This window comes from Phoenix dactylifera, chromosome 11, assembly GCF_051530095.1.
Source record: "Phoenix dactylifera cultivar Ajwa chromosome 11, Ajwa_hap1_PhDact_Kaust_v1.1, whole genome shotgun sequence".
Taxonomy (NCBI): domain Eukaryota; kingdom Viridiplantae; phylum Streptophyta; class Magnoliopsida; order Arecales; family Arecaceae; genus Phoenix; species Phoenix dactylifera.
In genome coordinates, this window is record NC_143200.1 from 21528248 (window position 1) to 21545373 (window position 17126).

The 17126-nt window shown below is 48.3% G+C and overlaps 1 protein-coding gene across 1 annotated transcript; it reads right to left on the minus strand.

Moving 5' to 3' along the window:
• Positions 1-2973: 2973 nt before the first annotated feature.
• On the minus strand, positions 2974-6335 carry LOC149751647 (uncharacterized). Its single transcript, XM_089926119.1, has 2 exons — positions 4243-6335; positions 2974-4161 (listed from the first exon to the last, which is right to left on the minus strand). The coding sequence occupies exons 1-2, from the start codon at positions 4834-4836 to the stop codon at positions 3298-3300; spliced, it is 1458 nt and encodes a 485-aa protein (XP_089782245.1). The 5' UTR covers positions 4837-6335; the 3' UTR covers positions 2974-3297.
• Between the last annotated feature and the right edge of the window lie 10791 nt (positions 6336-17126).

Genomic DNA, 17126 nt, shown 5'->3' on the forward strand with positions numbered 1-17126 from the left:
GTGAAGAAAAACATCATTGTCCGATTTGGGGTACCCCGGGTCCTTATCTCGGATAATGGTCGACAGTTCGACAACAAGCATTTTCGTGACTTCTGCGAGGAATTCGGGATCGAGCATCGGTTCACATCTGTGTCGCATCCCCAAACCAACGGTGAGGCCGAGGTGACAAACCGGACAATCCTCCAAGGAATTAAGGCGCGAATCGGTCAGACGGGGCAAGCTTGGGTCGAAGAACTCGAGAACGTCCTTTGGGCGTATCGGACCACGCATCGGACCCCTACCGGGGAGACGCCTTTCAGCCTAACCTATGGCACGGAAGCGGTTGTCCCCGTGGAGCTCGGACTCCCCTCGCCCCGGGTGGCTACGCACCGACCCGAGGCCAATTCGGAGCAACTCCGAGGAAACTTGGACCTCTTGGAAGAAGCGAGGGAAATGGCGCAGGTTCGGATGGCGATGTATCAGCGGAGGGTGGCCCGATATTATAACTCCAAGGTCCGACCAAAACTTTTCAGAATCGGAGATCTGGTGCTAAGGCGAGCCAAAGCATCTCAACCCGCAGAAGGTGGGAAGCTGGCGCCAAATTGGGAAGGCCCGTATAGGGTTCGCTGGGTAAACCGACCTGGCTCCTACCAATTGGAGGCCCTAGATGGTCGAGAAATTCCAAGGAGCTGGAATTCCGCTAACCTACGGGTGTATTACCAGTAGAAAGACAAAGCCAGAAAGACAGTTCAAAAAATGTATAGTCCTTTTCATTTCAATAATTCCTGGTCGCAATGGCGTGTTCGTGTGATTACAAAGAATTCCCAGAGGGAAATTGGGGAGTAAAGAAAGTAAGGAAGAGGTGGGGACTCCGTAGAGTTGAAGATCCGGGATCCCGAACCCTCCACCCGAAGCAGCTGCAATCCCACCGGGCGTGGGTGCTTCTCCCCGGAGGCGCCATCGATGCCTCACACAAAAGACGAAGAGCCGGCGCGGACGAAGAAGAAGTGGACGAAGGAGGAGTTCACACTGCTCCTAGAGGAACGCCACCTCCAAAGGATATTCCGGCCCTCCCCAAGAGAAGGGGAGGGAAGGAATACAAGGGAGAAGAGCGCGAGGAGGCGCGATCCCGGATGAAGCGTCTGGCGCAGAGCTCAATCGGGAGGTGGGACGGAAAAGAGGGGGGATGTGATCCCGGATGAAACGCCTAGAGCGGAGTTCCACCGGGGAGAATCTCCCCGTTGATCCCAGATGAAACGGCTAGTTGGCGGAAGTCGCGAGGGGCGCACCTCCCGTTCTTCCGGCAGGGGCTTCCCAGCCACGCACCGGAGAGGAGGTCCACGATCCATGGCAACCTGAACAGCTCCGGCTTGGCAGGCTCCACCGCACCTGCACTTATATTTATAGCCAAACTGTGGCCCCCGGTCGTTCCGATGCGGGTGGCTCCAATAAATGCGGGCGCATCGAATCCGGAGCCGTTCCGGCTCTCGAGGCGTATCCTCCCACGACCTTCTAAGCGTCGTTCTCCTTCATTGCATTCTTCATGCAGGACACTCCGGGCGGCGTGTATCCTACGGCACACGTATCTCCGCACGCGCCCAGGCCGCATCCACCTCGAAGAACGCGCGTATCGCGGCCGCTTAACTGGCACTCCTCGCAAGCAGCAACTGGCCGATCCGATTTCCCAGGTAACGCCTCAATTAGCATTTAATAGCCTTCTGGTGTTCCCCAGGCGACGCGTCGAGAGGAGGAGAAATACGATCGCAGCTGGCCACGGAGAAACCCCGTCGAGCGGCAAGTGATAGGCGCGCGACCAACGAGCGGAATTCCCCGAGGCTCGGCCCTCGGATGCCAGGCTAACCCGATGATCATTCCGGGAGCAGACTAGCCTGAAGCCCCGATCGGTCGCCTCGGCTTGCGCCAGCCTTGGCCGACCAACGAGCGGAATTCCCCGAGGCTCGGCCCTCGGATGCCAGGCTAACCCGATGATCATCCCGGGAGCAGACTAGCCTGAAGCCCCGACCGGTCGCCTCGGCTTGCGCCAGCCTTGGCCGACCAACGAGCGGAATTCTCCGAGGCTCGGCCCTCGGATGCCAGGCTAACCCGATGATCATCCCGGGAGCAGACTAGCCTGAAGCCCCGACCGGTCGCCTCGGCTTGCGCCAGCCTTGGCCGACCAACGAGCGGAATTCCCCGAGGCTCGGCCCTCGGATGCCAGGCTAATCCGATGATCATCCCGGGAGCAGACTAGCCTGAAGCCCCGGCCGGTCGCCTCGGCTTGCGCCGGCCTTGGCCGACCAACGAGCGGAATTCTCCGAGGCTCGTCCCTCGGATGCCAGGCTAACCCGATGATCATCCCGGGAGCAGACTAGCCTGAAGCCCCGACCGGTCGCCTCGGCTTGCGCCAGCCTTGGCCGACCAACGAGCGGAATTCCCCGAGGCTCGGCCCTCGGATGCCAGGCTAACCCGATGATCATCCCGGGAGCAGACTAGCCTGAAGCCCCGACCGGTTGCCTCGGCTTGCGCCAGCCTTGGCCGACCAACGAGCGGAATTCCCCGAGGCTCGGCCCTCGGATGCCAGGCTAACCCGATGATCATCCCGGGAGCAGACTAGCCTGAAGCCCCGACCGGTCGCCTCGGCTTACGCCGGCCTTGGCCGACCAACGAGCGGAATTCCCCGAGGCTCGGCCCTCGGATGCCAGGCTAACCCGATGATCATCCCGGGAGCAGACTAGCCTGAAGCCCCGACCGGTCACCTCGGCTTGCGCCAGCCTTGGCCGACCAACGAGCGGAATTCTCCGAGGCTCAGTCCTCGGATGCCAGGCTAACCCGATGATCATCCCGGGAGCAGACTAGCCTGAAGCCCCGACCGGTCGCCTCGGCTTGCGCCAGCCTTGGCCGACCAATGAGCGGAATTTTCTGAGGCCTAACCCTCGGATGCCTGGCCTAGCGCCGGAGAAATTTCCTAAGGCCTAACCCTCGGATGCCTGGCCTAGCGCCGGAAGAATTTCCTGAGGCCTAACCCTCGGATGCCTGGCCTAGCGCCGGAAGAATTTCCTGAGGCCTAACCCTCGGATGCCTGGCCTAGCGCCGGAAGGATTTCCTGAGGCCTAACCCTCGGATGCCTGGCCTAGTGCCGGAGGAACTTCAAGAGTCAGGAGTCGGCGAGACGCTACCAAGAGTTAAAAAGAGGAAGGACGAAAGTGAAATGAGGAAACACTTTGTTTGCATTAACTTTCGTTGCATCAGGGCCGAGACCCATACAACATGGCAAAACGCCAACATACAAAGAAAAGAACAAAGAAAAAGTACAGAGGGTCAGCTTGGAGGAACCCCTGGATCGGGAACGGCGAGCACGTCCGCGAAGGGTAGGGAGACGGTTGGAGAACCGGCAGGCAATGGCATCGGAGGGGAGTCGAGGAGGGAGACCCCACTCAGGTCAATTCCGGGGTATTTAGTGGACACCCTTGCCAGGCCTTCATCGAAGCCTAAGGCAAAGGAGTCGGACCCCGCATCCGACATGTCACGGATGAACTCGGCGGACTGACGATAGGCCTGTACCGCCTGACGCCCGATTTCTGCGCTCTTCTCGGCCAGCGCCGCCTCCGCTCGCTCCGTAATCTGAGCTTTCGCTTCCATGACCTTCGCCACAATCCGCTCGTCCGCCTCGGAGGAGACCCTCAGCAGATCGGCCCGAGCCTCCATGTGCTTCGCCTCGGCAGCGATGCGAGCAGCCTCAGCCTCCTCCAGGCGCGAATGAAGCTCCTGGTTGCTCGCACGAGTCCCCTCCAAGGCCGACTCCAATTCGGCCATCTTGGCTTCAAGAGATCGGGTTCGATTGCGGGCGTTGTCGGCCGACTGCTGGGCCTTCTCCCACCTCTCCCGGAAGTCGGCAGCCTTTCGGGACTGCTTTTCGGCTCGCTCCTCCGCCTTCCTGATCTCGCTTTCGAGACCCGAGGCAACCTTGAGTTGCTCCTGAGCCTCCAACAGTTGCCTCTCGAGGGCGGCGAAGCCGAGTGCCCGCTCTTCGGCCACCTGGAGCCTCGTCTCGAGGTCCCTGGTCGTTCTCCCCGCCGCAGCCTGGCCTCCCTCCTCTACAGCTTTCAGTCGGCTCTCGGCCTTCGCCAGGAGCCTCGCCTGTTCCTCGTGGCTCTCCTCCAGACGGATCATGTACTGGGCGAGCTAAGAGACAGGAAAAATGAGAGCGTCAGACGGGGATCAATAGAGCCTATAAATGACGAAAGCGACCAAAAGAACACTCACCGACATGAGGCAGACGCAGCTGGCAGCTCCGACTTCAGGGATCCTCATCTGCCGGACCTGCCTACGGTCACCCTCTAGCAGCACCGTCTCGATGAGGTTTCGGGCGCCGGCGAAAGTGAAGGCCGACCCCGACTTCGCCCCGGAGCCGGACGGTGGTTCTGCGGCCTTACCCTTACCCATTGCTTGAGGGAGAGTCATGCCGACCGTGCTCGGGGCGGGGGCCGCGCCAGAAATCGACAGGGTCCCGCTCGGCCGAGGCCTCGGCGCGCCCCTCCTCGTATCATCCGAGGCCGACCGAGTCGAAGGCCGGGCTGGGGACCGACCGCATCCGACCCGGCCGTCTCGGGCGCGCCCGGATGACACCTCCGGAAAAGCGGTAGTCTCATCACCGGAGGGCAGATACGGCGTCAACTGTCGGTCCGAGCCCGCGGCGTCCCCCTGATCGGTGGGCCCGGACCCGTCTGTCGGCGTCGGAGTCGCCTGCTGGCGGGGCTTCTTCGCCGGTGGGACCCCGCTCGGAGGAGTCCGTTTCTTCCTCCGGACCGCTTCCAGTAGGGACGCCCTACTAACAGCCATTGCCCTGTCCGACTGCATGACGTCGTCGATTTCTGCAAAAAGAACGAGATGGTTAGAAACTGATGGAAAGAAGAAACGAAAGAGGAGAAAAGAGCTAAAAAGGAAGAAGTGATGGCGGGCTCACGGTCGGCGGGGACCGAGCTCAGACCGACGTTCACCAAGGCATCCTCGGAAATAAGGCGAGCCACCGGGGGGAGCCGGCCCTCGGCAACCAACCCCCTCAAAACGGCGACGCCATCGGACTCCTCCCTTGACAACCTCGATAGGCCGATCGGGGACTTCATCGGCGTCTCCCAGGTTGTCCCGATTCCCCAAGAGGGATCTACGTCGATGAAAAAGAAACGCTCCTTCCAGCCATGAATGGAGGAAGGAGCCTCCTTGACGAGGCCGCACCCTCGCCGCGCCGCAAAGCACCACCACCCTCTGTCCCGGGGGTGGCCGTTCAGGCCGTAGCATTCCCAAAAGACATTCAGGGTGGCGGGAACCTCGTGCATGCGGCAGAGAACCTGGAAGGCCGTCAGGGTACGCCATGAGTTCGGCACCAGTTGCGTCGGCGCCGCTCTTAAACCTCGAAGCACCTGCACGACTAAGTCCGAGGGGGGAAAGCGGAACCCAGCCCGAAGGATGTCCTCATTAATGGCGACCTTCCCTGGAGGAGGATGGGACATCCTCTCCTCAGGCCCCGGGAGCGTAACGTTGCCGGCTTCGGGAAGGTGGTACCGGGCCACGAACCTATCTAGGTCTTCGGGGACCAGCTCCGACTGAATGCGGTCCGCTCTTACTTCGTCCATCCCTAACGGCCAGAGAATCTACGGTCAGGACGGGGTCAAGAGGGGAGAAGGGACCGGAACGACTGGGGTACACTAATACGAAAGGAGAAAGTACGGAGAGCCCTAAATTGAAGAGTGGGGCAACTCACCGGAAGGGAAGGAAGAACGGCTCCGATAGCGTCAAAGGAGGAGCGAACGAACAGTCCGACGGCAACGGCAACAGCACAAGGGAGAAACTCGAGAATGCCTGTGAAGAGAAAGGCGGACGGGGGAGGGCCCCCGGTTAAATAGGCAGAAAGGCGGGTGACGCCTCGGTGACGCCAGAGGACGCCTGGCTACCGAAGGATCGTTCTCGCCCCAAAGGCGAATCGACGCCATTAAGGAAGGATGTCCGCCGAAATCCGCAGACCGCCAGATCAGCGACAACCGCCATACGCCATAAAAAAAAGGGGCGGGGAGCTCGGAGCGCGCGCGCCTTTCCGAGGGATGGCGGCAATCTCGAAGCATCACTCCCTTCACCCGTTCCCCTCCTGGTTCCAGGCTCGGAAGTGGGGGGCTACTGTTACGGGGGAACTTAGCCACCATGCCCCACGTGACCGGCACGCGCGCCCAGGAAGACTACGGCTGCCCCTTGATCCAGCAATCCGACCTCGGGTCGGATATCTTCGGCTCCGCAGTTCGACCCCGAGTCGGCTGCCCCTTGATCCAGCAATCCGACCTCGGGTCGGATATCTTCGGCTCCGCAGTCCGACCCCGAGTCGGCTGCCCCTTGATCCAGCAATCCGACCTCGGGTCGGATATCTTCGGCTCCGCAGTCCGACCCCGAGTCGGTTGCCCCTTGATCCAGCAATCCGACCCCGAGTCGGTTGCCCCTTGATCCAGCAATCCGACCTCGGGTCGGCAATCTCTTGACAACAACAGACTGTTCTCCTGAGGCACGCCGCGGCCCCCTGCTCCACTACTCCCTGCAACGGCCGAATCCGGCGCTGCCCCACGATCCCCTGTAACAACCGTACGAAGCGGAGCTCCACTACGCCCTGCCATGGCCGTACCCGGCGCTGCCCCACGACGCCCTGTAACGGCCATGTCAGTGGTAACCCCATCGTGCCACACGATGACCAATCCCCAGAAAAACCCCCCAGCCTGATATATATGGGGCTGGGGGGGAAGGGGGAGGGTGAGCAAGATTCTCCATAGCATCATCTTACCTGCTACCTCTCCTTCTCCTTCGATTCCCTCTAACTTGATCGTCGGAGGGCCCCCACTACCCCAGTGGTGGTGCGAGGCTTGCTTGCAGGTTTCCCGGCGGAAGGTGGAGCGCAACCAAAGCAATTCAAAGGGAACCCCGTTCACACCGCTGTGCCAATCGTTCTCGGTTTGGACCCCAGCAACAGATATATTAATAAAAAACTAGATGTTTGTAGTTTCTTGGATGTTCTAATTATTAGTAGTGGGTTTAGGATTTTAATTTTGATGGTGGTATTCCAAATGTATTTTTCAAAAAAAAAATATGTAGATTTTTTCTGACATCTTATCGCATAATTTTTCGATTAAGATTCTTTAATTCTTACCTCCAAATTTGTTGCTACAGCATGATATCATATACGATAGGTGAAGCATATTCAAGGGGAAAACCCAAAGTTAGATTTAGTTCTTACATAAATTTGCACGATGAATATTCAAAATAGCATATATGTTTGCATGTGTTGTGTATGTCATGGTGATGGCTGCAATTGGGGTTAAGCTCTTTGATAATGGTGAGAACCTTAATTTGCAATACAAGGAAAGTAAGTGCTCATGTCTCTACAGGCAAAGCAATAGTAGTCAACACTGGGAAAAGAAATCAACCATGCAAGGACTCCAGCTGAGATAATGAGAGGCACTATAGTCTTTTTTTTTTTGTTCCCTGGAGGATTAAAACAAATGCACTTAATTCACTTGAACAAAATGGAATCATCATTATACTTACAAAAAGTTTACTGAATAATGTTTTTTATGTGGCAGATGCACTTCCATTTATCTGTTTGTAAAAAAGATTGATGTTCTGCTTTCACTATCTGGACAAAGTTTTTTTTTTTTTTTTTAAATGTGCCAGAGTTATGATAGTCACGCATCATTCATTCACTTGGCTCTGCAAGAAAGATCCTTTGAAGCTCTTTTAACAGCAGCCAGTACTGAAGCAGGGCACCAAGCAAACGCCAAGTAGCATATAACCTTTTTTAAGGTCATATGGATGTCCTTATCTTATTTTACAACCTTTTTCTTGGTTCCAGGGTTGCAAGTAGCGTGGTCTTGGTGGGAAAAAGGCAGGCAATGAACCTGAATCCTATATCGTACCTTTCCATGTGGTTTGTCGTATGGGACAAATGTTTAGGTCCTCTGCCATCTCGGTCTGTTAAGTGCACAAAAATTCAATTCATAAATTAACTTATATTAAAAAGTATTCACTTTGTACGTCCCACAAGCACATCTAAAAAAAATAAAAGATCCCGATTCCTTGTCTGCATAGAGCTGTGAAATTTCTCTTCTCGCAGCCCCACTCAGAATTTTTTCAGTGTAGTGCTTAGTGTGGCATGGGCTGGCCTGAGCCATGTCTGGCGGGTGCTTCAGGCCGACTCCGCTATTTTTTAGGGTGACTTGGCCACTATTGTCAGCTGGATTTAGGGTAGCTCTAGCTATATCAGTGGAGGGCCATCATCTGCTTTGAAATATTTGACCTATGGCGAGAATGGAGTGTCCTTCCAAGTCAAGTATATATTCAGAGAGGCAAACAAGGCCGCTAATTGAATGGCGTCTTATATAGCCAGTCAGTTCGGAGAATAAGAGAAGTTGCTTAGAACGCTATAGGATCTTTTATTTTCTGACTTTATTAGATATATTCATGTAAGATATGTATGAATCATCCGTCTTAACAAACAAACAAACAAACAAAAAAAAATCTATGTTCGCAAGAAAGACTATGAAATTTCATTCTGTTATAATTTATGGTGGCAGCTCTTCTTTTATAGCACAATAATATGCTAGTCTAATGACTATATTTTCATAGCTTCAAAGTGGTTTTTAATAAATTTTAGCTTACAATCGATGGCAATTAATTAGTTGGAATCAGGCTGAATCGAACTTTAGCTGCCGTTGCGCAAATTATGTTGCATCTATTCCGACCTAAAAATTTCCCTTGCATACATTTTGAACAGGGCCTTGTACTAATGAGATCACCAAAAGGCCTATCAATATCAATCATCGACACCAATATAAGCTCATCTTTCCATCCTCAAATTTCTATTTGTGCTTCGTATAGAGTCCTCAAGTTACCTTATTTCGTTGCCAACACTTGCCTAGTGATGTCTAAAATTACACATATGTAAACTATGTGATGGAAAAATGAAGAATACCGTAGCTCGTCACCATCTAAAGTCACAACAGTGTAAACAAGGAGGCCAAGTTGGCATTTGTCACGTCGCTATTCTCTAGCACTGCTTGGTATCTGACCACGCGATATGGATACTGCAAACATCAAAGAAGATGACCTTGTCCCCTCGATTTTATTTTATTTTATTTTATTTTTTTTTTTTTGTAATTGTATCGTAACAATCTTTATATATTTCTGTCTTCCTATTGAGTTTTTTTTTTTGGATTTTCCTTGCTTTCCATTTTTTTAATGTCTAACTTATTTTTTTGTTTGATCATCCATTTTCTAAAAATCAACCGTCTAAATTAATTTAATAAATTTCTGAAATTTAAATGATACAACTGATTGTGTTAAAAGAAGAATCGAAGTATAAGAGGAAGTGTCGACATGCTACTAAATACTGTAAAGCATATTTCACGTTGTGCATGTCTACCGGAAGGCAAACTAAGTCGCAGATTGAGTTGCTACTTATGCGGCTCAACATTCTGAAGAGGTTTTTACTCTTAATTTGGTTGGCTGCACCTATACTAAAGTAGGGTGAGGAGCCGTTGTATAAAAAAAAAAAACACGAAATTAACAAAAATTTTCTGACGTAGAGGCAATCAAGAAAGCTGCATAAGTAAATATATAACCTATGGAAAAGTGGGCTAATCCAACCAATCTTTCTTGCATAATGGAAAGAGCTTGAATTGGCTTATTGTCTCACTCCCCACCCATTACCCACGAAGTTGAGTCCTTTTGCTCCTCTTTCTTGCTTCCATGGGGGGATGAGGTGGGAGTGGAATACTTGATTGCTTGTTCTGCATGAAATCCACAAAACAAATAAAATCGTAAGTTAATGTTTGTGAAAGGGGCATCTCTTGATCAGTTCAACGGTGTGGACTAATCAACTTTTGTGGATGGTTTGGAAAGGAAAATCTCTATAAATTTGGAATTGAAACTGCCCATCGACACCTCTCCAAATCAGTAGTTCAATAACGCAAGTGGTGATTTTTTTTTTTAATGAAAGTGATTATGTTAGAAACACATGCATTAATATTTGGGAAGCTTGACTTAGGAATCTGAGGGCCTGACACCAAATGTATCAGCAATTTTTGTTCGTACCAAACATAAGCTTAAAAAAGGTGTCGTATTTTATCGAAAAAAGATGACGCTATTAAAATTTCATATGGAAACTACCGAATACTGTGGTCTCTTGACCATGTCTCCAACAACCTATAGCTTTCATGGTGTGGAGAAGAGTGTGAGGCTGTGACAAACGTTAAAAATATGGAGAGTAGGAAAAGTATGGCATGAGAAGACGAAAAAAATTTCGTTGGCCGGAGTTTTTAAAGAAAAGAGATGAAAAGATTGCATTTTCATTGAAATAAGATTTTTCATGTTTATGAAAAAAAATATCATAAGAAACATGAAAAACTATTTTTCCACCGGTTGACAATTGAATTTTCTTTCCAAAACTACTCTTAAGGCATCAAAATTTATGAATAAGATCTTTTCCTTTATTTTAAGAATATAATAGATACTTCACATAATTTTTTTTAGAAATGTAGATGCTCAACTAAATAAAATCATTTTTGTAGGCATTATATTCTTAAAAAATAGTTTTTTAGAAAAAAAATATTTTAATGAGAATTTTTTTTTCACAAACAAAACGAGTTCTAAAAGCTAGAAAGAGAGTTCAAGGAGTTTTAATGGGGCTTTGGTTTGTTTACCAACTACTGCTTTTTTTAAAAGAAGGAAGGTTTAACGGTCCTCTCTCCCTATCAAAATCTATGGAGATTGGTAGGTCAAAGAAGGTGAGCTGTGTTAGAGAGGCGGATCCAACATGTTTTTTTGCTAGAGTGGATAGATTTATACCTGACAAGTATGAATGCACCCAATAAAGTCAGATCCAATATGTTCAACTCCGCAAACGGGTCATATTTGTAACTATCAAGAAATAAATAAGAAGAATTGGTCTTTTAATATGAAATGAAATAAGAATCTAAGATATATCTCTGGGTAGTTGGAAATCAAAGAAAGGAAATGGACCATTCCGTCGGTTCATGCTATCAGATAAAAAATGGGCCTCATCCACATTAACTTTTCTCTTACTTCTCTATTAGTTGCACAATATACCAATAATCTGATAGCAGACTTGATTCATGTAAGCCACAATATGATTACCATTTCTAGTGCATTTCAGATTTGAATTTGAAGTTCAAACATTAGCCATTATTAGTAGACTTGATTCATGCAATCATGAGATATGCCAATATGATTGTCATTTTTAGTGTATTTTTTAAATTTCAAACACGGGTCATGCAATCGTCTTCCCTCAGTCTTGAAATATGCAAAATTATCATTTATTAACATTAGACATTTCTTTTCTTTTTCAATCATCTAGTTTTTTATTTTAAGAAATAAATGGTTCGGCCCATTCATGGAACCAAACCCAAGGAGACAAGGTGGGCAATTTATGCTTTGTGCTTTGCATGGTTGTGTTGCTGGAAATTGGACCCGGGGGCGGCCGTCGGCTGAGGAGAAGGAGCTCCGGCGAACACTGGCGGGCGGCAAACCGTCGGCGAACGGCGTCCTCCGTGGGGGGCCTACAAAAGAAAACCGGTGGCCGGGGTTTCCGGCGCCGGCCCTCCGATGCTTAAGTCAGAGGGGAGGGCTTAATTTTGGAGAAGGAGAGAGAAGGAAGATATATTCTGCTGGGCTTTTTCTGAGTCCAACCCCCCACTGAGAAGGAGGGGTTTCTTTTTATAGGGGGTCGGATTACCTGTAATGTGATGGGGCGAGGTTGCCGTACGACTCAGCACGTCGCTTGAGTTGGTGCGCGACCAGGTGAATTAATGCCTTGATGTCGGAGGCAAGGCCGGGATCAGAGAGTTGTCACGGCTGACCGAACGCTGCCGAACTGATTTGCCGTGGAGGACTGAAGATCCGTAGATGGTAGGAGCCACGCGCATTAATTGTTGAGTGAGCCGGAGATATACATTAATTGTTGAGTGAGCCGGAGATATACATTAATTGTTGAGTGAGTCGGGGGTTTGCAGAGATAATGCGCATTAAATGCTGGAGGCGATGGCAGGATATGGCCCATGGCCGAACTTCAGAAGGGTGCAATCGCGGTAGATGGGCGCCGAGGTCGGGCTCCCGAGGTCAAGAGACCCGAAGCTAGACGTCTTGTGGGGCGCCAGGTCGGGCGTCCGGGGTCGGACGATTCCGAGACCATGGGCCATTGGTGCGCTCGTGTGCTTAAGGGGCGACTTACGTTCCCCCAACAGGTTGATTACTGAACCCCAAACTCCAGCACCTAGAAACCATTAGTCTAAGAAACGCATGCTTTGTACTTTACGTCGTAGATTACTGAAACCAAACTCAAGCACCTAGATACCATTAAGAAACATATGCTACATATATCTGCATGCATCTCAAAGTGGTTTGCTATTACAATTTGGATGTCACCATTCTACTTTACAGAGGAGTGCTTAGGTTTCTAGAGAAGTAAATGGCTACAGCCATGAACAAGGCCCGAAGGACCAAATAAGGAGCCTAAAATAGCCTGAATCTGTCCCCAGACGGGCCTCTTGAATTCCTTCAAGAAAAACTTCAAAGCCTGATGCCGGGCCAACATCATTTGAGCTCAGCCTTTCAGAGGTTCGCCATAGTGGGCTCCAGCCTACTATCTCATAACCTGAAGAGCCTTTAAGTATGCCCTTGCATTTTTGTAAGCCAGAGCACTCTTACATAGGGATAGCAAGAACCTAGCTACTTGTTTTGTTAGTTCGAGTCCGAGTTCATGAATCCCAAATCACAAATACTATTTTTCAATGAATCGTAATGCTTGGGAAAGGATGAGGAAATTGTTCTAATTGATTTGTTTAAATTTTGATACCAAAATATATTTTGAGTAGGAAGTCTCCTTATAAAATCAAGGTACACAAAGATCAAAATTTGAATTTCTTCAAGGAGGTTCTTTCAAAAAAAAAAAAAAAAGAATTTCTTCAAGGAGAGCTAGGTGACAAATGGCAGGAATATCAAATAAATTAGATATGTCATGCGTAAATTGTATTGATCTTGCTTTTTCTTTTTCTCTTTTTTTCAATTAGAGTGAGTTGTATTGCGAACCAATTAAATTTAAAATGATTTCCAGTTTGCTTATGTGTTAAAAAATTATGATTTTTCTTAGCAATTTTGGTATTTCATTTGTTTGTTTCGCTAGAAAACTAACAAATTTGAAAAAGTTCATAACTAGTTTTCTGGAAATTTTTTTCATTACTATTAAAAAGTCTTAGTTTTGCTTTTCCTTTTTCATGAATTTTCTTGCAACCAAACATACTCCAGGAGAAGGGAAAGGTCTGTACCATGCAGGGCAGGCTTCAAAAGCCTGGGTTTACATGAGTGATCCAATAAAACTTATTTGCAAGAACAATATAAACAAGTGCTCTACCATTCCTCCAGGATTGTCCTGTCGACCCATGGATCAGCTTGGCCCATTTGAACCCCTCTTTAGTATGATGTTTGAGAATTGAGATGAACACCTAAATTGCTCCAAATTTATCAAAATATAAGAAAACAAAAACTAATTGCTCCTCTCTCCAATAATTCGACAGTTTCATAAAATACTGTCATTCTTGAGGCTATTGGATTACTTTCCTAAAACTTCCTGCCCTGGAATTCTTGCTATTATTAAGCTCTTCTTCCGTTTTCTTCATTGGACTAAGCGGTTCATATATAGACCAGCCGGATGGCTTCATTAAGGAGGGGATGAGAAGGGAATCCTTTTGATCATGGCATCATTGCAACTTGTTTTCCATGGTGACATTTTTTTTATTAATAACTTGTCATCTCGCCATAAAAGAAAAGATCCAAAGGTTAGATTGCAGTATTTATTAACATATACAGGAGCATCAGCACGCTAGTTTTTTTTTTTTTTTTTTTTTTTTGTAACAGAAGGAGCTGACTCTTGCATTAAGTAATAGAAACATACAAATCAGTCCATACACTGCACGCCCCGGATCCGGATCCGTGACACGGCCGTGCTATTGCCGACTACCGCCACAATAGCACGAAACATCATATATGGGTAACAGGGTAGTCAAACCAACCAAACCTTTTCATATGAAAGCATTCTTAGTACAACATGCTGGTCAGTACCCAAATACAAAGCTTCTATGTAGTTTATGTACACAAAAGTATACTTGTTTTACCCCAAAAGAAAGAAGCCCTGATACAAAATGAAAGTGTCTCTGGCAGCTTTCAGTGGTGAGGATGTGAAAAAAATGTAAATAACGGGTATGAGCTACACAGCTCAGTAATTAATCATACATAATCTTACTGGATCGAACAAAATGGTAACCATATTTATGCAGGGTTTGAGAAGCTGACATGCGTATTATCTCACAATTTATCATGGCAAAATAGGTATGCTTGGAAAACAAAGCATATTTTCAGTCAAACAGAATTTTCATAAAACATGCATATGAAATCGTGCCCCCGGCATGCCGTGGTCCATTCTCTCGGATGCTACTGCAAAGTCATTCTTGGCCACTGGCGGGGCCAGCTTAGTCATTTTCGGCCACTAGCAAGGCCAGCTTAGTCATTCTCGGCCACTAGCAAGGCCAGCTCAGTTGCATTCGATCAGTAGCATCTTTGAGCCCATTATAGTGTCTCTTGGCTAGATAGTATTTCATTATACTAACTTGCATGCATGATTAAAAAAACAGCATAATCATGGTGCATACATGGCCATAATTTATGAGATCATGCAAGTTACTTATCCATCATAACATATCATGCATGAATAACACTTTAAAAACTTAACAAACATAGTAATATGATCCACAATAAGATTAAAATAGATTACTTACCGTGATTCGCTTTCCAAATTTCTCAAGTTCAGATGACAAATCCTTAATCACCTAAAACAACATCATAGAGATTACATCATTTTCCATTTATTTATTATAAAATTTCTTAGTTCATCATACTATGAACTTATTTGCTTGGATCCCATCCAAGAATTTAGCCCAAGTCCAATTTGAAGCCTTTGGGATTCGATTTAAAACCAGATTGGGTCCACATGGGTTGATTGGGTTTTTAATTAAAGGATTGGGCCTCGTTTATAATTGGGTCCTCTGATTTGGTCAATGTGGCTCATTTGGGCTTGAGTCAGGATTGGCCCAAGGTCAATTCGACCTTCTGTCAGTTGAATTGGGCTTGAATTGGGCATGATTCACAATCAATTAGGTCTGCTGAGACCAACTCAGCTTAATTGGGTTCGGACCCATTTCAATTTAACTTAAATTAGCTCGGATTTAACCCAATTTATAGTTTGGGCTCGTCCAGACTTAGCCCAATCTGATTGAGCTCGGATTTAGACTTAGCCTAGTCTAATTGGGCTTGGGTTAGTCAAATTTGGCTAAACCCATTTCATTTTTGTTCTTTTCCTTTTTTTACTTTTCTTCGCTTTTCCTTCCTTTTCTTTTCTTTTTCTTTCTCTTTCCCTTTTTCTTTCCTTTTCTTCTCTTCTCCTTTTTCTTTTCTTCTCCTCCCCGAAGCTTCCTCTCCTCCCTTCTTCTCTTTCATCCCGATCTCCCCTTCCTCTCTTCTCCGACGAAGGGAGGACGGCAAGCGAAAAGGGGGACGGCGAGCGGAAGGGGGTCGGGCCACGACCGGTGGCGTCCGCGGCCAGGCCCCGCGGCGTCCCCGACCGAACCTGTGACGGCGGTGCTCGCGGCCGAAGCCGGCGGCCGCCGCACACGACGACGAGGATGAGTCCCCTCTTCCTCTCTTCTTTTTCTTCTTCCTTTCTTTCTTTCATTCTTCTTCTTTTCTTCAACCTCCCTTCACCAACCTCCCATATTCTCTCTCTCGCTCCCAAACCCTCTCTCTTCCTCTCTCTATTCTTCTCTTGTGAAGGAAGAAGGGGAGTTTGAGAGGTCCGGGCTCGCGGCGTCCTCAGCCGTGCCTGCGACTGAGCCCACGGCCGCGCCCTTGGCCCGCCAGCAGCCGATGCCCGCGCCGACGGGGATCGCGGCCGAAGCCAGTGGCCGTCGCCGGTGGCCCTCGGCCTGCCAGCAGTCCCCTTCCTCCCTTCTTTCTTTGTTTCTTTGTTGTCCCGAATGAATCCATGGGAGAGAAGGCAGGGGGGCTTACCTCGCTTCCGGGGATGAACTGCGATGCCTCCTGCTCCGGTGTTTCAGCCATCGTCCTAGAAAGTCCTTGGGGAGGAAGGAGAGCAGTAAGGCTCTTTTAGCTAGGGTGAGGTGTCACCCCCAGCTTTCCTGTGAAGGACCTAACACCTAGGCCTTCCTCTGATCCCCACCTGGCTCTAGTCAAATCCATGCATAAAGTAGGAGGTGGCAGCCATCAAACGGGCTGCCAACCATGGGCCCGGTTAGCCTATTAGATGTCATGGCCCAATGTTCAAATATGGGCCCAAAAAGAAGTAATTGGGCCCAGTTGATTTTTGGGCCCAGGTATTACATTCTTCCCTCCTTAAATAAATTTCGTCCTCGAAATTAGTCATACCTTAAGGTTCAGACTTTAAAAGTATTCAACATCGAGTCATCCTCGAGATCTCAGTTAGTCTCCCTCTTAAAATGCTTGCTCATAAGATTTTGGCAAAATCATGGCATCTCAAAACTTGATTCCCTCCATATATGATATAGGAGTTCTTTTGATCTCTTCCGAAAGAAACTAATCTTCCCACCTTAGATTTTAAATGCTATAATTCTTGGCCCAAGAAATTAATTGCTCTCGATTAAATCCACACAAAGATCGTAATCGGCTTAACAGAAATAGGTGAGACCATTAGCATCAAATAGTTTTCATAATCTATAATCCTTTTTCTTCTCTTAACTTTGCCTACAATTTAATGATCAACCTTTATCCCAGCAAAACCTCAAACCCTTTTCGAAGAGATAGATTGAAAATGTCATAGCTAGGTGTAGGGGCCATTCCAGGTCTAAGCCCAATCAAGGAACCATCAATCCGTTAATACTAAATTTAAGATGCTCAAAATCTCCCAGAAATTGCCAACAATAGAAAAACTCACTGGTGAAATTATATAGCTATCTCCAGATTATTCAGAGAATCAACAACACTTTTCTCCATTAGAATTCTAATTCAAATTTTTC

Excerpts from the sequence above, each read along its gene's own strand:
- LOC149751647 (XM_089926119.1), bottom strand. The coding sequence starts at position 4,836 with ATGCAGTCGGACAGGGCAATGGCTGTTAGTAGGGCGTCCCTACTGGAA. Across the intron at positions 4,162-4,242 it reads GCTGCGTCTGCCTCATGTCG|CTCGCCCAGTACATGATCCG; the intron begins GTGAGTGTTCTT and ends CCTGTCTCTTAG.